The sequence below is a fragment of the Pristiophorus japonicus genome, chromosome 19 (assembly GCF_044704955.1).
Source record: "Pristiophorus japonicus isolate sPriJap1 chromosome 19, sPriJap1.hap1, whole genome shotgun sequence".
NCBI lineage: Eukaryota > Metazoa > Chordata > Chondrichthyes > Pristiophoridae > Pristiophorus > Pristiophorus japonicus.
In genome coordinates this window covers 75,590,197-75,614,820 of record NC_091995.1, presented here as the reverse complement: position 1 = coordinate 75,614,820, position 24,624 = coordinate 75,590,197, and the positions used below count along the sequence as shown (strand labels likewise).

The window sequence follows — 24,624 nt, the reverse complement described above, 5'->3', positions numbered from 1 at the left end:
TGAATGATTTGGATAAGTTCATCTGACTAACAAGAGAGTAGCATAACTTAGTGATACAAATTGTAAGAGGCAGGATGTTGCAAGTTTGCAACTCTGCATTTTAATAAGGGACCTGCCGTTTGAGTGGAAGATTTATGCTGCATTCTTAATTGTTTAGTTTAAAGGTCATATTAAAATTTCAGTTTGTGCAATTGAATTTTTTGTAACCATCGGCAGAGTTCAAGCCATATTCCCAACACCTGACCCAGCAGCATTAAAAGACAGACGGATGGAAAACCTGGTGGCTTATGCACGGAAGGTGGAAGGAGACATGTATGAGTCTGCCAACAGCAGGGTAAGTTAGAATTCTGACCTTGGGGGTAAGTGGAAAAGCTGGGGTCGATCTCTTGCTTTTCACTGAGAGCCCAAATATTAATCTCGGATACATTATGCTAACCATAAAATTAGGCATGTATATATGATATCTTGTGTTATGCTAACCATAAAAGTAGGCATATGCTGTATATATGTTTCTGGAAAAAATAAACTGCACAATATGGTAAATACAGTTAAAGAATACAGCAACTGCCAAATGAATCGACAGAGCCCACTAACACCATTTCTACCAAAAATGTACAAGGCTAAGCTAACCTAACCTATCAGTTATTTCATTCTGCATCCTTTCATGTGGCTGAGTGTCAAAACAAAACAGCGGGAATTCTATGCCCATATTTTCCATACAGTGTTAGAGTGACAGTCGATTGAAGAAATTATACAGCTTCTGGATAAAAATGGGAAACTGTTTGGGCCACCTGGTGTTAGGTAGCATGCAAGGATGCAACTAATTTGCACGTTTACTTGTTCTCCGTTGGAACTTTTTGCAGGATTGCAGCCCAGGTTCCTGACTTTTTCTCGCCCTGTATCACTGGGTTTTCTTTTTGTTTCCATTGGATCTCCTGTTGTTCAAATTTTTTTTTTTTTATAAAAGAGGTGCAATAATTTTCTCTTTCGAAAATTCAGGCCGAGTACTATCATCTGCTAGCTGAGAAGATCTACAAGATTCAGAAGGAACTGGAGGAAAAGCGTCGGACTCGGCTTCAGAAACAGGGCGTGATGCCAAACCAAAGTGGTATGTTACCTACAGGAGCAGCCCAGCCCCCAAGCATGGCTCAACTGCAGGCTGGACTCCCTCCAAGTAAGAAGCTAGCTTTTTTGTTGCACTTGTTAGAAAGTTTGTTAAAGTGTGAAGTAATAACCATGGATAATGGAACATTTATCCATTTTCCACTCTATTACAGCAAGGTCTTTAATATGGACTCTTCCTTTCTTTATCCCAGCATTGTAACTTGCCAATAACTAAGGAATGGACATAGATTTTTTAGCTGAGTGTTTTAAAGAGCCATGATATTCTGTCACTGGGCCAGAGAGCATGTTACTATAATTGTATCTGCTTTTAGTCATACTAATAATTCACGTCGCAACTTAGTACAATTACATCCCCTTCAGGATTCTTTATTTAGATATATATATATATGTAATTGGTTCGCTGAATTAACAATTTTAAATCTGCCAAATCTGATAGTCGAGTGGGTGAAGGCATCAGCCACTGTACTGCTAAGCCGTGCAGAAGTTTAATTCCCGGACTGTGTTGAGTTAGCTGGTATCAGCTGCGGCGGCTTGAGACACGGCATTTGTGGGCCTTCACGGCCCTGGACTAAGGAAGGGAAAAACAATCAAGCAGATAGTGTGAATGTCAGGTGAGAACTGGATAGAGTTTGCAGTCGAATAGTTCACACACAGACGAATTGTGACTCGGATGAGGTACCAGAGGGCTGCCAATGTACTCCAACCTGTGAGAGAAATTAAAAAAAACACTAAAGTCCTGGTAATGCACAGACCAATCGGCATCTGTAAAGAGAAACGGCAGGTTATGACATTTATGGCGTATATCCTTCATCCGAAAGGGGGGGACAGAAAATGAAAAAGAATGACGCTTGTCTCAAAATCAATTCCGTATCAATGCTTGAACTTATTTTTGTGTTGAATTCCCCTTTCACAGTAATACATAAAGAAAATTAGAACCATGTCTTGGGATTCATTTATAACTGCTAATGTTAAATGATAGTGCAAGTAATTGGGTGTATGGCCTCAGGAACTGTGCTTTTAATTAGCAGTGCTTAAATGGCTAATTGAAATGGAAGCTGTCAGATTTGCATCTGATTAGCAAAGGTACTGGATGAGCCAGTGAGTGATTGTTGTTCATGCATTGCAGATATTTTGTGTGTTTTTTTCCTCCTCCTTCCCCTCCTGATAGTGCTGACTCTTGCAGTAGTATGGTTCTAGTGGCTGGCAGCTTTCCAGTGCCTCAGCCAAGTGTGCTATAACTTGTGTGAACCTCAGCAGTAAGTGTCAGCAGACTTGGGAAGAGGGCATCACAGCCAAACCTTATTTTGCCTTCATCTGCCATACGCACTTCCAAGAAGGGTTATCTCTCTTCCTATGTTATATTGAGGAGGAGGAGTATGAGGCTAGATTGGAGACGCATGAGTGAGCCATTACAGAAGAAGCATGTTCCCTTCACACAGATACTCACCAAAGCATCTATTGGGTTGAGATGGGTTGACAGTAGTCCCGCTTGGCAGGTAGTGCATCAATGGGAGGAGAAGCCAGCCTTGGGAGTTGGAATATATTCCATTACATCTGCAGTAGATGATCTAAAAACATTTTCTAATTTCCTATCTTGTGTACAGATTTGTTTAACCTTCTGATACACGGTTGTGAAAAATTAGATTCAAACACGCATCTGTCTGGGAATATATACCCTTGTGTTTAGAGGGCTTACTGTAGTGCCAAATTCAGGATTATGAAGTCAGAGGCGTGAAAGTTGGGAAATATAGGATTATTAGTTGATTTGCAACCATGATATACTGGCCCTGTTCCTTGATTATGCCATGAAAATGTCCTGCTTTTGTAAAGTACTGGCATATATGCATTTTGTTTCAACTTGATCCTGTTGTATTTCAGATGGCCCGCTCTCTGACCCGACCCTTATGCGGCCAAATGTGCCAAGCCAGATCATGAACAGGATGCAGACCCCAAGTGGTAAAATCCAACTTTCAAAATGTATTTCTTGTATACGAGTATACAGTGTATCCAGTTTTACTGATCACTGCTTACAACAATTGCAAACTGTTTTCTAAACCCACAGCCTCTCTGTAATAGCACATTAATCAGTAATAGCGATCATGACTTTAGCCACAGTTCCTCATTTTCTGTCTGATTTGTAACACTGTTAATCTAGTCTATGAATGGACCATGACATTACTAATGGTGCACTGGTTGCTCTTGACTGGTTAACTGGAAAGGGTCCTGAAGATGACTCTGCACTGATCCTTTGTGCTTTGACCAGCGCTTTATCACCAGCTGAGCTGTGAGCCTATCGAACTCAGTTTGGGGTTCAGAGCAATGGATGGAACAAAATAACCATCTAAGCAGTGGGAGGGAGGAGAGGCTGAGTAGCTATGTTATTGACCAAGTGTCAGTGAATGCCAAGCGCAGTACACATCGTGTATCTAAGCACAGAAAGTGCACATCAAGAATTGCTACTTCCTGATGTATTGGACCAATAGTAGTATTCTACTATATGGACATATTTTGCTGTTAATTTAAATAGAGATTCTGTTGTAGTATTCTCATGTTAATATATTACACAGCAGTGTTGTCACGAATTTTGGTGAAGTGTAATATCCAGTTTTATATTTGTTCTTGGGGCATATTTTTTGCCCATTCCTATTTTGTCCTGAGGCAATCACCTTGTGGGACTGGAGTCACATGTAGTCCACACCAGGTAGGGGTAGCGAGTTCTCTTCTCTGAAGGACATTAGTAAAGTTTTTTTTAAACTGCAATCTGTCAGTTATTATGGTCATTTTCTGGTGCCAGCCACAAATGGCCAGATGTATTGAATTCACAATTTGCCATGGTGGGATTTGAACTCTGACCTCTTGAGTTGCTCGAAAAAAAACTCCTCGGTAATCATAGATCTCGTGCATCCAAACTTGGGTTGTTTAGACCATATTGAGCTCGATGGCTAGAGTGGAATACTGATGGTCGCTGGATGGTGATGGCAATGGAAGACATTTGAGATGATGAATTGAGTATCAAACAAAAAGCATATTGACTCAACATTGAAGCATCTTTTTTATGCAGATACTTTGTTTTTGTTTTTAGTGCATTCGTTAATGAATCTATTAAAATATGTAAAACTCTACTTTTGTATGCAGCCATTGTAAGGTAGTGCTGTATAGGTTTTATGCATCTATGTAGAAAATTAGAGCACGAGAGTCACCCAGCATGAGTTTTAAACCACAATTGGGAAGCAACAAATGTCAGTGGCTACTACTACAAGAGTCGATCAATTTCCATTGGTTTTGGCTGATGGTTTGAAACTCTGTTTTAAACTTTTCGGCTAATATATTTGTTGTTTTTATTCTGCTCAATCCAGGAATGAGCCCATTTCCACCGATGACCAGCATGCAGATAACTGGTCTGGGACAACGCTTAAATCCTCCACTAGCACATCCTGGACAGATGACCCAAACAGGACCTATGAACCAGGTACAATTTGTGCTTTCTCCCTAAAACAACGTGCAGTAAAGCATCTCCGTTGAAACAAGGTCATAAGCAACCTGCTTTGGTCTCACATTATTTTTGCGCATATCAACCAGTTTGGTTGTTGCTTTTGAAGCAAGATTATGGATTGTATTGCTCATAAATGGGCAAACTAAGGGCCAGATAATTATCTATTTGGTATTTGACAATTTTGTTTCTACTCCATTCTTATCCAGCTTGAACTGATTTACACAGACACTGAAGTTTGGATTTATGCTATGCCAAGCATCTGCTTAGAAAACGGATTAAAATTTTAAGTAACAAAGTGCGTTGGTGTAATGGTGGCACTCATGAAAATCTTTTTTTTTTCTGTTTGTGTCCTATAATGTTTTGCTTACATCCGTCACACAAGCATTTACACTCGCCACTAATCAAATGTACAAAATATAATTGGGACTTGAAGTTGCTCTCGTTGTTGGCTTCAAAATTGAAAACTGCCCACGGAAATTAATTGACAATCGTCCAAAACGGCCACCATGTTTATTTAATTCTCCTATTTTTGGCAGATATTATGTGACAACAATGACAGGCAGTTAACTTGCTGCCAACCTAATGGTGCTTATTTTGCAGGTTCGACAACTCTTTAATTGAAAGGCTGTTTTCCCTGTTCTCCCCCATCTCCATATTTGGGTCTAATGCCAGTGAAGAGGGCAAAGACCTGTGATCTACGCTCGGGCTGTTCTGAAACTGGATGCTGGCAAGCATGGTTGTGAAGCAGCCTGGCATCAGTGTGGCTGAGATGAATGGCTAGGAGCATGGAGGATCTGCCATTCACCTATGCCCTGGCATTGACTGGCATCAGCAGACTGTGCAGTTCCACTGTACTGTCCTTAATAGCATAATTTTACACATCTTCCTAAATCTGCAGAAGTATGCAAATGGTTTTCTGAAATAATGACAATAATTTTGTGGTTGCCTTGTGTATTTTCTTAGGACAATGTATTTTCTTTGTATACAGATGGGATTAACCACTTCCCGAATGGCACAGCCTATGGCTGCGCAGCATCCTGCTCAGAATCAATTCCTATCGCCGAACCAGTTTCCCGTATCCTCTCCTGGAATGAACACTGGCAGCACCACCATGACACAGGCCAGCAACCAGCCTGTCATGTCTCCGGTATTTAACTCTCTTCTATGTTCGGTCTGGGCTAGTTTTTCACTTGATGATCCAACTTAAGATATCATTGTGCTGTATCAAATCACATTTGAGACCATGCCACTTATGGGATCCTAAATGGAAGCATCTTCAGGTTTAACATAGTGGGAAGAACTGTTGGATAAATTACTGATGCCAAGATCACTGCGAACGCTGGTTAAAATCTACAATAGTTTTGTTAAGCATGCCAGACAAAATCAAAGGAAATGCCTCCAACTCTCAAATCCATATCTAATGACAGTAATGAGTTCAGTACTGCATCTAGAATGGAGTACAGCACACCATCCATTGCGGCCCTCGGGTTTGAGTGATCCAAACAGACACTAGTCAGTAAAACTCAAACCACCATTTTACTTATCTTATTTACATTTAAAGGAGTTCTAGTTTTAACCAGTGGATAGCAGGGAGACCGACACTCTGTTCATCACGCAACTAGGCCTTGAATCCAGATAATCGGCGGAACATTTCTTGATGGCAGTTGGGGACCTAAATGGAAATAAGGTGGAAGACCATGTCACAAAAGCACCCATTAAGTCATCACTAAATTGGCAGTCTCACTCAGGCCACAAGGCTGGCTGGCTGGTGTTGGAGATGCGTACCACACGGGTGCATTAGAGAGTAGCTATTTCCACTTCACTGCCGTCCCATGCTTTTGAGAACGAAGTTCGACAAAAGAACGGAAGGAAATAAAATGAATGGACCCGCTCATTAACTCGTCACAGTACAGTAGTTGGATCACATGCCTGATGGGCCCGATAACATGGCAGAGGCATGGGAAAGACTTGATGCCGCAGAGGAACCGGTCATAAAGGCTTAAGAATTTTACAATTTTTAAACATATAACCTGTCAAAAAAGGCTATTCTTACAAAGCTAATTTATAGAATGTTTATTTTTAGGTCATTATTTCAGATCCATCTTTTGATGCCATTTGATTTATGCTCCAAGTGTCACATTTTCTGTCTAGTGCCAGTGGCTTCAGCTTGTATAAAGTAAAATGAATGTTGTTTGTCCTCCCTAGTCATGTGCTTTTTTGTCAATAGATACTGACCTTGTACTTAAATTTATATTATTACATTACACTGACCATAAATTTGTCTCCACCTTGCTAATTTATATTGCTTTTAGCAATTCACAAAACTGAATACTGGCACTCAGTTGCACCTAATACATGTTACAGTAAACATTGGGAGTTTTATATAGCTCCCTTGTAAATTCCATTCAGCGTATTTAAAAGGAGTACTATGTATTAATGGATTCTATTTACTATATTTTCTCCTATTAGGCTCAAAACCCCTCACTACCTGTAAACAGTTCCGCTTCCATGCAGCCAGGAGCCCAGAGTGCCCAATTCAACTGCCCACCACCTCTTTCTCAGCCTTCACTTCATCAGAATTCCCCATCCCCTGGGCCAAGAAGCCTCACACCCACCCCTCACCAGCCACCACCTAGCATTCCTCCCCAACCACGGCAACAGACACCATCACCAAACTCGCAGCCCCAGACAATGCCTCCCCCTCCTTCACAAGTCCAGACACCGCCACAAACGCAGCTTCCTCCTCCTCCACCAGTCCCCCCACAGCCCCAGGTGACCACTGGACAGAAGCGGGAGCGGGATCAGCGGGAGCGTGAACAGCGGGAGCGAGAGCGGGAGCAGCAGCAGCGAGAGCGGGAACAACGAGAGCGGGAGCAGCGGGAGCGGGAACAGCAGCAACGTGAGCGGGAGCAGCAGCCACCGCCACCTCGACCCCCATCAGCACAACAGCAAAATACAACCCCAACAACCCCTACACCAACTGCACCGATACAGTCTCAGCATCCCAGTACTCCAGTGAGTATATTGGCATTGAAGAGTATTTTTAATTATGAACACAGACTTCTGAGTGAATTCAATATTCCATTAAAATCGATACAAGTTTTCTTGATTTTTCTCCCAATTTTCTGTAAGTTAATTTACCTATCTGCTCAACAACATGCGCCCTCTTGAATGATAGGCAAGTGGACTGGAAGGTCTTGAGCTGACTGGGCAAATAAGGGGTGCATGGGATGGAGGGTTGGATGGCATCTTGGGTTAGCACTTGGCTTTTCACCTCTGAGACTTTGATTCAGATCCAGCCCAGACAAGCAATGTAATATTTCTCTTGACGCAGGATCTAATAATTCTTTAATAAATCCAATAAGATTTTGCACAGTTTCAAATTGGTTCTTTGTGGGCCTGCAGTGCAAAGCTTTACCATTTTGATATTAATTGGCAATCTGACTGAAGAGGACAGAAGGGTCAGCCAGCGTGGGTAACGGATGTGTTATGGCAGTAGGGTGGGATAGGCTTTACTGAGGTTGGACGTGAGGCAGGTGTTGAAGCAAAGGCTCTGAGCTATGTGGTGCACTTGTATGTCTGACCTTGAGTGTGTTTGATGCTGACACTCAGTACATCAGGTGTTTTTATTCTCCAGCACTGATATCCTTCACTTTGACAAGGGGGTGGGGGGGAACGCAGGATGATTCTCGTTGCAAAATCTTTTCAGGGAAGGCAACTGCTGTGGCAGTCCCAGATGCGGTCAAGGAGTTGGTGCTTGAGAAATTTCTAGCGGAATCCTGCTGCTCATAGCAGTGAAATGCTGCACTACAAATGAACTGCCCAATAATACTGTGTTCAGAATTCAGCATTTTCCACAATCCTTTCTATTAGACATGTATCAGCTGAGTGTATGGATTTGCTGCATGCAGCCTAAACGTCGTACCAATTTATGGATTTTGCACCTCCATTTTAGTCGACGTTCATATCCAGCTTTAAACATTGGTAATGAGGGAACTATGCCCCAAGGTGCAAAAGGGTAATTTATTCTCATGATTCCTGAAACAGCAAATGGCGTTGGAGAAGCCTTGGGTTGAGGGGTTGGCATAGCACATCGCAATAGACCCCCTACCCAGGTTCACCAGACTGATTCCGGGGATGGCTGGACTGACATATGAGGAGAGACTGAATTAACTGGGCCTTTATACATTGGAGTTTAGAAGGATGAGAGGGGATCTCATAGAAATGTATGAGATTCTGACGGGATGGGACAGGTTAGATGCAGGAAGAATGTTCCCGATGTTGGGGAAGTCCAGAACCAGGGGACACAGTCTTAGGATAAGGGGTAGGCCATTTAGGACTGAGATGAGGAGAAACTTCTTCACTCAGAGAGTTGTTAACCTGTGGAATTCCCTACCGCAGAGAGTTATTGATGCCAGTTCATTGGATGTATTCAAGAGGGAGTTAGATATGGCCCTTGTGGCTAAAGGAATCAAGGGGTATGGAGTGAAAGCAGGAAAGGGGTACTGAGGTGAAGGATCAGCCATGATCTTATTGAATGGTGGTGCAGGCTTAAATGGCCGAATGGCCTACTCCTGCACCTATTTTCTATATTTCTACCCCCACCCCCCTAAAACAAATCCAGTTGAAAAGCAACACGAACAAAGTCCACGGAACAAATTACCTGCCCCTACTATGAACGAGAGAACTTGTGTTTTTTTTAATTGGGAGCTGCATTGTAAATTACATTATTTTAAGGGTAGAATCATTTTGTACTGCAGAAATTTTAACTGCTCTGGCAAAGTGTTGTATACTCATTGTGGTAAACGAGTTATAAGATCACCCTAGAATAAGGCCCTGCATTCTACTCGAGTACTCAACTGGAAACTATAACCCTGCAATTTTTAGAAATTCAATACTAGACTGTAATTTTTAGTAATTTTAGGATTATGGCCATTGTCAAGGATAGGGGGAGACCATTCAGCCTTGATCCTGTTCTGCCATTCAGTTAGATTATGGCTGGTCTGTACTTCAACTCCATTTACCCGTCTTTGCTCCATATCGCTTACTAACCATCTGTAATGTATTTGCTTCATGGGTTCTTTGCTTAAGAATTCATCGCCACACATTGCTATTAAGAACTAGTTGGTTTATTAGCAAAGGTTTAACAATCACACTACACATTACCAGTTCATCAACCAGGCTCACAACCACCTGCTTCGTCGTTGATCACCCGAATCCAACTGGCTGGGGTTTTATTGAGTCTTGTGAACATCACGTGACTGGCTAAGCCGTTCCCAGCTCAACAGCTCTACAAACCCGAGAGCATCCTCACAGGTGAACACCAACACACATCTATCGGACTCGGTCTTAAAAATTTCAATTCACCCAGCATCCACATTCTTTTGGGGGAGAGAGTTCCAGATTTGACTCATAAATGGACTAGCTCTAATTTTAAGATTATGCCCTCTGGTTCTGGATTCTCCCTACCAGAGAAAATAATTTCTCTGCATCTACCCTATCGAATCCATTTTTATCAGTTTAAAGACTTTGATTTGATCAAACCAAGTTTATGTAACCAGCCTTCATAGCCAATGTTCCCGTTAAGCTATGCGGCTGTGCAGCGCTCTAGAGGTCCCAGGCCTGCCCATTGCCAGCTTCGCAATGGGGAAAAAAAACGCGCATGTGCAAGAGTTTAAAGGTGCCGCCCATCCAAAACAAAATTAAAGGGAACATTGGTCATAACTGAGCCCTTTCATCCCTGAATCTACACTGTATCTCACTCCAAAACCAATACATCTTTCTTGAGGCTCAGTGCCCAAAACTGAACGCAGTACTCCAGATGGGGTTTGACCAAGGCTCTATACAACTAAAGCAGAACTTCCTCACTTTATTCCAACACTCATGACACACAGGCCAACATTCCATCGCCTTTTTGATACTTTTTGTAGGGTAGCTTTATATTAGAATGAGACATTTCTGTTAGTGATATGCATTTCAGAAGTAAGAAAATACCTTTACCGTTGTACCCAGCTAAGATAAAACCGGTTGATTTAATAACTCTAGCTTGAGCATTTTAATGTGCACTTGTCTGTTGTGTTTTTACCTGTGGTGCTTTTCTGTTGTATGGAATGGTTGGCGGCTTTTTGCTTCTTGACCTAATCACTGCCTTTGGTTTGCTTTAGCTTTCACAGTCGGCAGTGAGTGCCGATGGTCGAGTATCGACCCCAGCGTCGGTCAGCAGTACAGATCCCAACTCTCAGCAGCCAGCTCCTGAAGCACCAGTGTCTGATGTAAAGATGGAGGAAAAGCAAGAGGAGGAAGAAGAAACTGAGACAGAAACTGTGGAACCAAAGCAGGAAATCAAACAGGAGGTAAGAAGTGACATTTATTCCTTAATTCATTGAACTACACGTTGTGATTTTTTTTAAATGAGGTTAAGAACCTCTGGATCCAAAATTGTTTTCCTTACCCATTCCATTTTTCCTGCTGATCCTGAGCCATGCACCAATTATAACAGGCCTCCAATGCCATTCTCAGCTTATTATGAAGTGCACAAAAGCACCCTCAATACCAGGTCTCTGCCTTGGGTTTTCCTTTGTCCCTGTGGAGACTGCCTGGCATCCACTTACTGCTTTACCATGGCAGACTGATCTTGTGCTGCTATGCAGTATCTGCATCAGTTATTATTGTTAAATGTGTATTTGCAAAGAGTTTCTTTTCATTGCGGGCGTACTGAGTTACAAGAAGCGACAAACAGCAGGTTATATGATACAGTACTTGTTTATTTAGTATATTCGAGTGCCATGTTTAGTGTATTTTTACTTGTATATCTGTACCAAAACACCTAGTTTTCAATGTTATATTTGTCCTTGTCTATTTATTTAACCCCAAAGTAATCTGTATATATACAATGGGATGTTGTACAGTTTGTACCTCTCCAATCCGGGACACTCTAATTCGGCAACATCCGTGCTTCTGCATTAGATGGGCCTGAGGGAGAGGAGGGTTTATTATTTTTTTTTAAAAGGTTTGATTGGCTGGAGCGTGAGTGTGTTCGACGATCGGCTGGAATGGCTGTTAGTCAGTGAGTGTGTTCGACGATCGGCTGGAATGGCTGTTAGTCAGTGAGTGTGTTCGACGATCGGCTGGAATGGCTGTTAGTCAGCGAGTGTGTTCGACGATCGACTGGAATGGCTGTTAGTCAGTGAGTGTGTTCGACGATCGGCTGGAATGGCTGTCAGTCAGTGAGTGTGTTCGGTGATTGGCTGAGGGAGCCGCCCACGGGCTGCCAGCATGAGCGCGCACACAGGAACCCGGGGGCTGTCGACAGATACCGGTAAACGTGACCTCCCGTGGTTCGGAAAATTCTCTGTTCCGGCACCGGTCAAGTCCCAAGGGTGCCGGACCAGAGGTGTCCAACTGTTATTTGCATTTCTAATCTAGAGTAGTTCAATAAGGTCTTGAATTATCAAATAATTGTTTGTGAAGCTATAGCTTTTTGGAATTTCTTTTATCGCTGTGGAAAACTTTCAGACCATATTTTCCATGTAATGTTGACAAATTTATGTTGGACTGACTGACGAGCTGAATATTAGGTGTATGCCCAAAGCTGAAAGCTTAGTTAAATGTCAGATTATGTGGATTAAAGGCATTGTATGTCTGAAATTTGATACTAATTTTTGGACATCGTACAGAGTGGGACCTTCTGTTCAACCTGCAACGTAATTTACACAGCACTAATTCCTTTAATGGACGAGTTGGGTTGCTAGATTGTCGGTGGCTTGCATTGTGTTTTGTGAGGATGTTATAAAAATGCAGTAGGCATTGCCCTCTGGGCCTTCCCTAACAACTCCCCCACCCCCCCCCCAAAAAAATGTTTGGACAGGTCTCCTAATCAATCTTATTTTCTTTGTTACAAAATAGGCACAAGTAGGCAATCACAAAATATGTCTTTGCTTCTGATAACTTTGAAAGTCTGTTCTAAGCTGTAGGTCACCATTTTGCTTTTTCCTTATCTGGCGGTCTTACATGCAGAGCAAATGGAGGATTTACATACATTTGGCTTATTTTACAGAAGCATGACTACATTATAATTTATAAATACAAGTTTTAATTTATCAGATGTAGAAGTACTTCAGTGTCATACCATAAATCTTACTTTTGAATATTTCACAAATGTTCAACAGTGCTTGATAATTTTGGTCTAGGTGTAGGCACTAGTTACTTGACATAGTGGCAAACGAGAACATACTGTTCAGTTTAAAAACATTGTAAAGTTAGTGTGTTTAACCAATTTCTTTTATGACTCATATTTACGGTTCATTATAGTTTATAGGACTATGGTTCAGATTACTAGTTACTGCGTTATAAATCTGCCTTGTTTTTACTTTTGAGGTTGGGGTTGAGGTGAATTATTGGGGTCATTGAGAAAGCTGTTCATTGTGGAATGTTGACTCGTCCCTATAGTGTGTTCAAGTCAGGATTGGTATACATTATGGGGAGGGAAATTAATTCCCAGTACTGCAATGCTTATGCCATACACGAGAAAAAAACAAAAGTAAAAAATCCTTTCCTTTTGGATATTGTTTGTAGATAAAGGAAGAACCCACAACCGAAGAGTGTAAACAGGAGCCAATGGAGGCTGATGAGAAGAAACCAGAGGTGAAAGGTGAAGCAAAAGAGGAAGAAGATAGCACAAGCTTGGCGACTCAATCATCCCCTGCGAGTGGACAGTCACGTAAGAAGAGTATGTACATGTATCTTTTCCATGTGGGGGGAGCAGACGCTAATTAAACACTGGTCTATGCCAAAACAAGATACATACAGATGAGGAAGGCCATCTTAGCTCATCCATCCAGAAAGTCCCTGCAGCCCCCATCCCCCCTGTCACAGCATCCATGGTCTTCATCGCCACTACTCAACCCATAAATCCATTCCAGATGTTGATCACTCGGTATGAAGAACTTCCTAACTTCAGTCCTAAATGGTGGCTATAATTAGTTTGTCAGATTCTTGAATGCAACCCCTGATGGACATTCAGACTTTTCTGGAGTGGGTAGGGGTTTGTGTATGTGTGAAGTGGGGTTACTGGTTGTTGGCTGTGTGTGTGTGTGTGAAGTGGGGTTACTAGTTGTTGGTGTGTGTGTGAAGTGGGGTTACTGGTTGTTGGCTGTGTGTGTGTGTGAAGTGGGGTTACTGGTTGTTGGCTGTGTGTGTGTGAAGTAGGGTTACTGGTTGTTGGCTGGTTGTGTGTGAAGTGGGGTTACTGGTTGTTGGTGTGTGTGTGAAGTGGGGTTACTAGTTGTTGGTGTGTGTGTGAAGTGGGGTTACTAGTTGTTGGTGTGTGTGTGAAGTGGGGTTACTGGTTGTTGGCTGTGTGTGTGTGTGAAGTGGGGTTACTGGTTGTTGGCTGTGTGTGTGTGAAGTAGGGTTACTGGTTGTTGGCTGGTTGTGTGTGAAGTGGGGTTACTGGTTGGTGGGTGTGTGAAGTGGGGTTACTGGTTGTTGGGTGGGTATGTGAAGTGGGGTTACTGGTTGTTGGGTGTGTGTGTGTGAAGTGGGGTTACTGGTTGTTGGGTGGGTATGTGAAGTGGGTTACTGGTTGTTGGGTGGGTGTGTGAAGTGGGGTTACTGGTTGTTGGCTGTGTGTGTGTGAAGTGGGGTTACTGGTTGTTGGGTGGGTATGTGAAGTGGGTTACTGGTTGTTGGGTGGTTGTGAAGTGGGGTTACTGGTTGTTGGCTGTGTGTGTGTGAAGTGGGGTTACTGGTTGTTGGGTGGGTATGTGAAGTGGGTTACTGGTTGTTGGGTGTGTGTGTGAAGTGGGGTTACTGGTTGTTGGGTGTGTGTGTGAAGTGGGGTTACTGGTTGTTGGGTGGGTATGTGAAGTGGGTTACTGGTTGTTGGGTGGGTGTGTGAAGTGGGGTTACTGGTTGTTGGCTGGTTGTGTGTGAAGTGGGGTTACTGGTTGTTGGGTGGGTGTGTGTGAAGTGGGGTTACTGGTTGTTGGGTGGGTATGTGAAGTGGGTTACTGGTTGTTGGGTGGGTGTGTGTGAAGTGGGGTTACTGGTTGTTGGGTGGGTATGTGAAGTGGGTTACTGGTTGTTGGGTGTGTGTGTGAAGTGGGTTACTGGTTGTTGGGTGGGTGTGTGAAGTGGGTTACTGGTTGTTGGGTGTGTGTGTGAAGTGGGGTTACTGGTTGTTGGCTGGTTGTGTGTGAAGTGGGGTTACTGGTTGTTGGGTGGGTGTGTGAAGTGGGTTACTGGTTGTTGGGTGGGTGTGTGAAGTGGGGTTACTGGTTGTTGGGTGTGTGTGTGTGAAGTGGGGTTACTGGTTGTTGGCTGTGTGTGTGTGAAGTGGGGTTACTGGTTGTTGGCTGTGTGTGTGTGTGAAGTGGGGTTACTGGTTGTTGGGTGGGTGTGTGAAGTGGGGTTACTGGTTGTTGGCTGTGTGTGAAGTGGGGTTACTGGTTGTTGGGTGGGTGTGTGAAGTGGGGTTACTGGTTGTTGGGTGTGTGTGTGTGAAGTGGGGTTACTGGTTGTTGGCTGGTTGTGAAGTGGGGTTACTGGTTGTTGGCTGTGTGTGTGTGAAGTGGGGTTACTGGTTGTTGGGTGTGTGTGTGTGAAGTGGGGTTACTGGTTGTTGGCTGTGTGTGTGTGAAGTGGGGTTACTGGTTGTTGGCTGTGTGTGTGTGAAGTGGGGTTACTGGTTGTTGGCTGTGTGTGTGTGAAGTGGGGTTACTGGTTGTTGGCTGTGTGTGAAGTGGGGTTACTGGTTGTTGGGTGTGTGTGTGTGAAGTGGGGTTACTGGTTGTTGGGTGTGTGTGTGAAGTGGGGTTACTGGTTGTTGGGTGTGTGTGTGTGAAGTGGGGTTACTGGTTGGCTGTGTGTGAAGTGGGGTTACTGGTTGTTGGCTGTGTGTGAAGTGGGGTTACTGGTTGTTGGCTGTGTGTGTGTGAAGTGGGGTTACTGGTTGTTGGCTGTGTGTGTGTGAAGTGGGGTTACTGGTTGTTGGGTGTGTGTGTGTGAAGTGGGGTTACTGGTTGTTGGCTGGTTGTGAAGTGGGGTTACTGGTTGTTGGGTGGGTATGCGTGAAGCAGCGTTACTGGTTGTTGGCTGTGTGTAAAGTGGCGTTACTGGTTGTTGGCTGCGATACTAAATGGATTGTTATGGCAGAACACGCAACAGCTGTCTTCACTCAATGCCGAGGGAATCCAGTCTTTTGGTAAAAGGAGTGTGCGGATACAGGCACATTTAGAAATGAGAATTTGGGTGGGGATTTGCAAATTTCCATTTACAGTGGGCATATGTCAAATTTGGACCCTGAAGGGGCAAATGGAGGAAAAAATGAGAAGGAAGTGAAGAGGAATGATGGCCATGTTGAATTGAAGCAGTTGTGCACTAGATTTGATTCTCGTCTCACTGATTTGCCAGTCTTGGGCACTCCTTGCAGCGAGACATTGAGCAGAGACTAGGTGTTGCCCAACAGGGATATAGAAATTGGGGGCGGGAGATGGAGAAAGTTGTCCCCATATCACTACGGTTTATCTCCTAGAAGGGAGAGCTGCAACAACAGTAGTCTAATAGGACAAGTCATTGTTAGTAGTCCGTGAACTGGGGCTAAAATAGATGGATTTTGCTGTGGGCAGTTGAATTTCAACTAATAATATTGATGAGATCCTATTTATTAATATGAAAAAATTAATTTTGAAGGTGTACCATTAGCTAATATGAGGGAGAACAAATGGAAGTGCCAAAAATTAACACCCCTCAAATGAATTTGTTTCAATGGTGGTTTTCAAATCATAGGTGTCTCTACTTTTTCTTCAGATTCATTTTTTTTTCCTATTCTATTTATAGTTTTCAAGCCAGAAGAGTTGCGGCAGGCGCTAATGCCGACACTGGAAGCACTTTACCGTCAGGACCCTGAGTCACTTCCTTTCCGGCAACCTGTGGATCCCCAACTCCTGGGTATTCCTGTAAGTACGGTGTGTGGATGTTTTGAGTAATATATATATTTTTCAACCGCTTCTGTTAAGGATTGCAACGACAATTCATTACGCGTCCTAGCTCAGCTAAAGCAGTTGAGATAAGCAGAAATGCAGTGCTCTCTGCCTTCGGAGCAAGGTCTGTGTCATGTACTGGACGTTTTGTGACACTGTACAAGGCATGGTGATTTTCTCATTTAAAGATTTTGTAATAACCTTTCCCTGGTATCGACAAACGTAAAATGCAAATGCTGTCATAGGAAACGCTTGGTTCCTTTGTTACTTGATAAAATTGGGTGTTGGATATCCAGTATTTGCATTTTTTGGACTCTAGGGGAATCAAGAGATACGGGGATTGGGCGGGAAAGTGGAGTTGAGGTCGAAGATCAGCCATCATATTGAATGGCGGAGCAGGCTCAAAGGGCCGTATGTCCTGCTCCTAATTATGTTAATGTACCTAAGGGTTATGATTTATGTTACCTGATTGTCAGATTCCATTTTTATAACTAGATCTTTACATAAGAACGTAAGACATAGGAGCCAGGAATAGGCCACCTGGTCCCTCAAGCCTGCTCCGCCATTCAATAATCATGGCTGATCTGATCATGGGCTCAGCTCCACTTCCCTGCCTGCTCCCCATAACTCTTTATTCCCTTATCGCTCAAAAATCTGTCTATCTCTGCCTTAAATATATTCAATTATCCAGTGTCCATAGCTCTCTGGGGCAGAGAATTCCATAGATTTACAACCCTTGGAGAGAAGAAATTCCTCCTCATCTCAGTTTTAAATGAACGGCCCCTTATTCTGAGACTGTCCCCTAGTTATAGTTTCCCCTATGATTGGAAATATCTTCTCTGCATCCACCTTGTCGAGCCCCCTCAGTATCTTATGTTTCGATAAGATCACTTATTCTTCTGCACTCCAATGAGTATAGGCCCAATTTACTCGACCTACCTTCATAAGTCAACCCTCTCATCTCTGGAATCAACCTCGTGAAGCTTCTCTGCACAGCCTCCAATGCAAGTATATCCTTCCTTAAATACGGAGACCAAAACTGTATGCAGTATTCTAGGTGTGGTCTCACCAATACCCTGTACAGTTGCAGCAGGACTTAGCTGCATTTATACTCTATCCCCCTTGCAATGAAGGCCAACATTCCATTTGCCTTCCTGATTACTTGCTGTACCTGCATACTCACATTTTGTGTTTCATGCACAAGGACCCCCAGGTCCCTCTACTGCAGCATTTTGCAATTTTTCTCCATTTAAATTATAATTTGCTTTTCTATTATTTCTGCCAAAGGGGATAACCTCACAATATTGCACATTATACTCCCTCTGCCAAAAAATTTTTGTCCACTCACTTAGCCTGTCTATATCCCTTTGCAGATTTTTTGTGTCCTCCTCACAATTGCTTTCCGACCCATCTTTGTATCATCAGCAAGCTTGGCTACATTGCACTCGATCCCTTCATCTAAGTCATTAATATAGATTGTAAATAGTTGCGGCCCCAGTACCAATCCTTGCGGCACCCCACGAATTACTGTTTGACAACCGGAAAATGTCCCCATTTATTCCGATTCTCTTTTCTGTTAGTTAACCAATCCTCTAGCCATGAAAATATATTATCCCCAAACCTGTAAGCTCTTATCTTGTGCAGTAACCTTTTATGTGGCACCTTATCGAATACCTTCTAGAAATCCAAATACACCACATCCACTGGTTCCCCCTTATCCACCCTGCTCATTACATCCTCAAAGAACTCCAGCAAATTTGTCAAACATGATTTTCCTTTCATAAAACCATGCTGACTGCTTGATTGAATCATGCTTTTCCAAATGTTCTGCTACTGCTTCCATAATAATGGACTCCAGCATTTTCCCAGCGACAGATGTCAGGCTAACTGGTCTGTAGTTTCCTGCTTTTTGTTGCCTCCTTATTTAAATAGGGGCATTGCATTTGCTGTTTTCCAAACTGCTGGGACCGCCCCAGAATCCAGGGCATTTTGGTAGATTACAGCCAATGCATCCACTATCTCTGCAGCCACTTCTTTTAAGATCCAAAGTTGTAAGCCATCAGGTCCAGGAGACTTGTCCGCCTTTAGTCCCATTATTTTACCGAGTACTACTTCATTAGTGATAGTGATTGTATTAAGTTCCTCCCTCCCTATATAGCCCCTTGATTATCCACTATTGGGATGTTTTTAGTGTCTTCTACCGTGAAGACCGATATAAAATATTTGTTCAACGTCTCTGCCATTTCCCTGTTCTCCATTATTAATTCCTCAGTCTCATCCTCTAGGGGACCAAAATTTACTTTAGCCACTCTTTTCCTTTTTATGTATCTGTAGAAACTCTTACTATCTGTTTTTATATTCCGTGCTAGTTTACTTTCATAATCTATCTTGCCTCTCAATCATTTTTTTTTAGTCGCACTTTGCTAGCTTTTAAAAGTTTCCCAATCCTCTGGCCTCCCACTAGTCTTGGCCACATTGTGTGCCTTTGTTTTCAATTTGATACCATTCCTTATTTCCTTAGTTAGACGTGGATGATTATCGCTTCTCTTAGTCTTTCCTTCTCATTGGATTATATTTTTGTTGCAAGTTATGAAATATCTCCTTAAATGTCTGCCACTGCTCGTCAACCGTCCCATACTTTAATCTATTTTCCCAGTCCACTTCAGCCAATTCTGCCCTCATACCTTTGTCGTCTCCTTTATTTAAGCTTAGGACACTTGTTTGAGATCCAACTTTCTCACCCTCCAACTGAATTTGAAATTCAACCATGTTATGGTCACTCATTCCTAGAGGATCACTGTTTTGTCAAAATACTGTTTTGCCATTTCAAGCGTCTTTCTCCTGGAAATGAAAAACTGTTGAACCTGTCTGTGATTTATAGAAAGGGGCACTGTTGGTTTATGGTGACTGAATAAGTCACATTCTGTTTTTATTGTCCGAGATACTGGGATTCTTTTGTGTTTTGCAGACAACATTTAGCAATATTTTTCATTTTCTTTGAAATTGCAAACCTGTGGTCTTAATGATTTAAAAAGAAAACTTGTGCCAGAAGGTTGATATTTTAGTAAACTGCGAGTCTCTCATTAAAATGCACACTTTTCATCAATTTGTTTAAAGGAACTTTCCTGTACATCTGTATAGGATGTTGACTAAAATAAAAGCACAATACACTGAAGTGCACGGCAGGTCAATCAGCATCTGTAAAGTGGAAAAACATTCAAGATGCCAAGTTATTTTACAGTCTTTGGTTATGACGAAAAGCATGCAACCAAAATGTCACAACTGGTCTTTCTCATCCCGATTTGCATCTGTTTTTGCTTCTATTTCAGATATCCAGTATTTCCAATTTCTTCCTTAGGCTGTAGCGTAAATTCATTTCAGACGCTTGTACTTTTTGGGAAACATTTGAAGCAATAATGATGTGTAGCTCACCTGTTGTAACACTTTAGGTAGACAACTGAAGCTTTTTTTCTTCTCCTAAAGGACTACTTTGATATCGTAAAGACGCCAATGGACTTGTCTACAATCAAGCGCAAGCTAGACACTGGCCAGTACCAGGAGCCATGGCAGTATGTGGATGACATTTGGTTAATGTTCAACAATGCCTGGCTGTATAACCGCAAGACGTCACGTGTGTATAAGTACTGTACGAAGCTGGCAGAGGTCTTCGAGCTGGAGATCGACCCTGTCATGCAAAACCTGGGATATTGCTGTGGTAGAAAGGTTAGTCCTTAGCAATTCTCTCTCTCCCTCTCTAACTATTCTTATCAGTTTTTTCCCCTCCTATCTGAGATACAGTTTGAAGGGCACTATCCCTTGTTTCTCCTCTAATTAGCCATTATTTGTATGTGAACAACAGAATGTCAGCAGGTTATTTAACTGCGGGGGGCCAGGGGGAGGGTATTGGAACTAAACTGGATCCGGTCTTCTCCCGGCATCTTCACAATTGCACTTCCAGCAAGGTTGGATACGAATCGGGAGCAGATTTTCCATGGCCGACTTTTTTTTTCCCTCTTTCGAATCTAGGGCACAGAGACCAATTGTAGTGTCCCTGTCACCTCTCTAGATGAAATCAGCTAATTAACACAGACCTGAAAGCAAACCTTCCCGATCTGTATAGCTCAGCTATTGAATGCACTTGCAGAATCATCAGGGAAGCTCCTGTGATTACCTTTGTCCACCACTGTTCACAAACCAAGCAAAGGAACGATCTCTGGTCCTCTCACTGATGCTTTATTGGTAAATAAGAACATAAGAATTAGGAACAGGAGTAGGCCATCTAGCCCCTCGAGCCTACTCCGCCATTTAATAAGATCATGGCTGATCTGGCCGTGGACTCAGCTCCACTTACCCGCCCGCTCCCCGTAACCCTTAATTCCCTTATTGGTTAAAAATCTATCTATCTGTGACTTGAATACATTCAATGAGCTAGCCTCAACTGCTTCCTTGGGCAGAGAATTTCACAGATTCACAACCCTCGGAGAAGAAATTCCTTCTCAACTCGGTTTTAAATTGGCTCCCCCCGTATTTTGAGGCTGTGCCCCCTAGTTCTAGTCTCCCCGACCAGTGGAAACAACCTCTCCGCCTCTATCTTGTCTATCCCTTTCATTATTTTAAATGTTTCTATAAGATCACACCTCATCCTTCTGAACTCCGAGTAAAGACCCAGTCTACTCAATCTATCATCATAAGGTAACCCCCTCATCTCCGGAATCAGCCTAGTGAATCGTCTCTGTACCCCCTCCAAAGCCAGTATATCCTTCCTTAAGTAAGGTGACCAAAACTGCACGCAGTACTCCAGGTGCGGCCTCACCAATACCCTGTACAGTTTCAGCAGGACCTCCCTGCTTTTGTACTTCATCCCTCTTGCAATGAAGGCTAACATTCCATTCGCCTTCCTGTATGGATCACACTATGGTCCATCCTGACTGCAAAGGTCTCTGGGTGTATTCCCACCTGCTGCGATGAGGTAAGCCTGCTACGATTGGGCACAGGACCTTTGTGTTCGTTAGAGTATAATCAGCCTGGGTGAGGATTTCATTAAGTTCGACTGTGATATTTCCCCCGCCCCCATATTCAAAGAAAGACTTGCATTTAAATAGCGCATTTTTCATGACCTCTGGATGTCCCAAAATAGTTTACAGCCAGTGAAGCAGTGAAGTACTTCTTGACGTGTGGTCACCATTGTAATGTAGGAAAAGCAGCAGCCAATTTGCACACTGCAAGCTCCCACAAACAGCAATGTGATAATCAGTCAGAAGCAAAAAAGGTTCCAAGGAACATTGGGGACAGGAGTAGGGCATTCAGCCCCTCTAGCCTGTTCTCTCTCAATTCGGTCACAGCTGATCTGCATTGCTACTCCATTTTCCCGCCTTTGCTCCAAGTCCCTTTTGCCTAACGTAATTCTATCGGTCTCCAGTCATGAAAGCTCTAATTGTCGCAGTCTTTTCAGGGAAAGACTTTCAGATTTTTACCCTTTGTGGGAAAAAATGCTTCCTGATCTTGCTCCTGAATGGCCTACGCAGCTCTGATTTTAAGATTATGTCCGCTTATTCTTGATTCACCCACCAGAGGAAATAATTTCTCCTTATTAACCCTAATTCTTTTAACATCTTAAACACTTCGATCAGAGCGTCTATACTCAAGGGAATCAATGTTTCCGATGTTGGGGAAGTCCAGAACCAGGGGTCACAGTCTAGGGATAAGGGGTAAGCCATTTAGGACCGAGATGAGGAGAAACTTCTTCACTCAGAGAATTGTGAACCTGTGGAATTCTCTACCACAAAGTTGTTGAGGCCAGTTCGTTGGACATATTCAAAAGGGAATTAGATGTGGCCCTTACGGCTAAAGGGATCAAGGGATATGCAGAGAAAGCAGGAATGGGGTACTGAAGTTGCATGATCAGCCATGATCATATTGAATGGTGGTGCAGGCTCGAAGGGCCGAATGACCTACTCTTGCAACTATTTTCTATGTTTCTAAGTCAAGTTTATGCAACATGTTCTCTTAATTTAACCCTCTAAGCTCCGGTATCATCCCAAATTAATTTTTCTCCCACATTTTTAGCAGTATTCCATTAATAGATTCCACACATTCGGATTGATGATCCAAACATACATAACTCTTTTTCTGAATGAGTGATGTCTTACTCCCTGCCCCCCACCACCAGCGCACCGTGGCTGCGATGTGTACCATCTACAAGATGCAATGTAGCATCTCGCCAAGGCTTCTTCAGGACAAGGGCAGCAGGTTCATGGGAACACCATCACCTGCAAGTTCCCCTCCAAGTCACACACCCATCCTGACTTGGAAATATATCGGCCGTTCCTTCATCGTTGCCGGGTCAGAATCCTGGACCTCCCTCCCTAACAGCACTGTGGGAGCACCTTCACCACACGGACTGCAGCGGTTCAAGAAGGCGGCTCACTACCACCTTCTCAATAGCAATTAGGGATGGGCGATAAATGATGGGCCTTGCCAGTGGCGCCCACATCTCATGAACAAATTTTTTTTTAAGTTATAGTGTCTCTCTAGTTAACATTGCACAAACAAGGATTGAATCTGTAATCTCCCTCCTCGCTTTGGTCAGTGCCATACTATGCAACGCCATTACTCAGCCATTTTAAATTTAAAACCATTTAAAGTATCTTGACCGAGATCCTTGCATTAAGTCTTGTGATGATGAGCACTCATAGACAAGGATCTTCACTTTAGTTTGAAGCACAATTTTTCTGTCATCTGAAGATGCATTTGACAGGCAAGCCTTACAGCTTTTTTGACCGGGGTGTTACTTGGAGTACTTTGTGATGGTAAAGGTGGAAAAAGCGAGAGAATTCAGCCCCTTCCTTCAGTTGATCTGTTATTAAACGGTATTTATAGCAATACAAAAGTCCACAGCCAATAATCATTTAGTATTTCCCAACTGAAGCAAAAACACAGAAGAGCAAGTAATATATTAGTACAATGGTGCACTTAAATTGTGTTGCCATCTTCTGTTTCCCTCCTGCCCTAATCAAGTCCTGATTACACTCTTCTGTTTGTCATCTTCCACATCCTGCAAATGATGGTAAAGGTGTTGTATACAGTTCATTGACTGTGTTTGACCAGCAGGCAATCTGCTAGCCATCAGCTGAAGTGGACCAGCAGTTTTTACTTTGTACCTGTTGAAGTTGACTGATGATAAAATATTAAATGTTTGACTGCTTAATTAATTAATCAAATTAATATAGTCACCTGAGGATATCAGCACCAAGCTGTAAAGGAACTAAGCCATTTCATCCAGTTGGTGCTTTCCTGTCCTTTATATATAAACACACATACATAGAAACATAGAAAATAGGTGCAGGAGTAGGCCATTCGGCCCTTCTAGCCTGCACCGCCATTCAATGAGTTCATGGCTGAACATTCAACTTCAGTACCCCATTCCTGCTTTCTCGCCATATATTCATGGTCACTTCTTTACCCCCTCCACTCCTGTGTCCTCCTTACTCCCGAAGTTTCCGACCACTTCCTTATACCCCTCACAACCCACACTCCCTAAAGCTTGAACTGCACTTCCTCTCTCTTCGCTGGTGACGGGGGGGGGGGGGCGGAGGAGTTGTTCCCTCTCACTATTGGCTGACAACTGCACCCTCAAACCCCCCAACTGCATCGCCATTGGCCGTCCATTTACCACAATGCCTCTGCAGCTGTTGGGATGTTTTGTGTGTTAAAGGCACTATATAAGTGCTACTGGCGCTGCTATAAGTCCGCCGAATGGAGCTGCCTTTGTATTTGGCACTAGCTGACACTTTGTTTGTAAAAGGCACAGTGTTGAAAAGCAAATTATAGGTTTATAAGATTCAGTGGCAGTTGAATATCAGAAGGAATAACCTTTTTCTTAGCTGTTTCAGAGTTTTGTATGAGTTATAACGCTTTCTTTTTACTCCTTGTAGCTGGAATTTTCTCCGCAGACCCTCTGTTGCTATGGAAAACAGTTATGTACAATCCCTCGGGATGCTACCTATTACAGTTATCAAAACAGGT

The 24,624-nt window shown here is 43.0% G+C and overlaps 1 protein-coding gene across 2 annotated transcripts in view; it reads left to right on the top strand.

The window, feature by feature from the left end:
- Positions 1-24,624, top strand: part of LOC139229959 (histone acetyltransferase p300-like) — a 98,663-nt gene that overhangs the window by 58,154 nt on the left and 15,885 nt on the right. Inside the window, exons 9-19 of one of the 2 annotated variants that reach the window (XM_070861642.1) lie at positions 217-334; positions 1,000-1,174; positions 3,004-3,081; positions 4,482-4,594; positions 5,607-5,765; positions 7,088-7,633; positions 10,783-10,971; positions 13,193-13,337; positions 16,457-16,575; positions 20,083-20,322; positions 24,534-24,622. In XM_070861642.1, the coding sequence (XP_070717743.1) occupies positions 217-334; positions 1,000-1,174; positions 3,004-3,081; positions 4,482-4,594; positions 5,607-5,765; positions 7,088-7,633; positions 10,783-10,971; positions 13,193-13,337; positions 16,457-16,575; positions 20,083-20,322; positions 24,534-24,622 (1,971 nt within the window). Of the gene's footprint in view, positions 1-216; positions 335-999; positions 1,175-3,003; positions 3,082-4,481; positions 4,595-5,606; positions 5,766-7,087; positions 7,634-10,782; positions 10,972-13,192; positions 13,347-16,456; positions 16,576-20,082; positions 20,323-24,533; positions 24,623-24,624 lie in introns of both variants that reach the window. The other variant, XM_070861641.1, reaches the window with a different exon arrangement.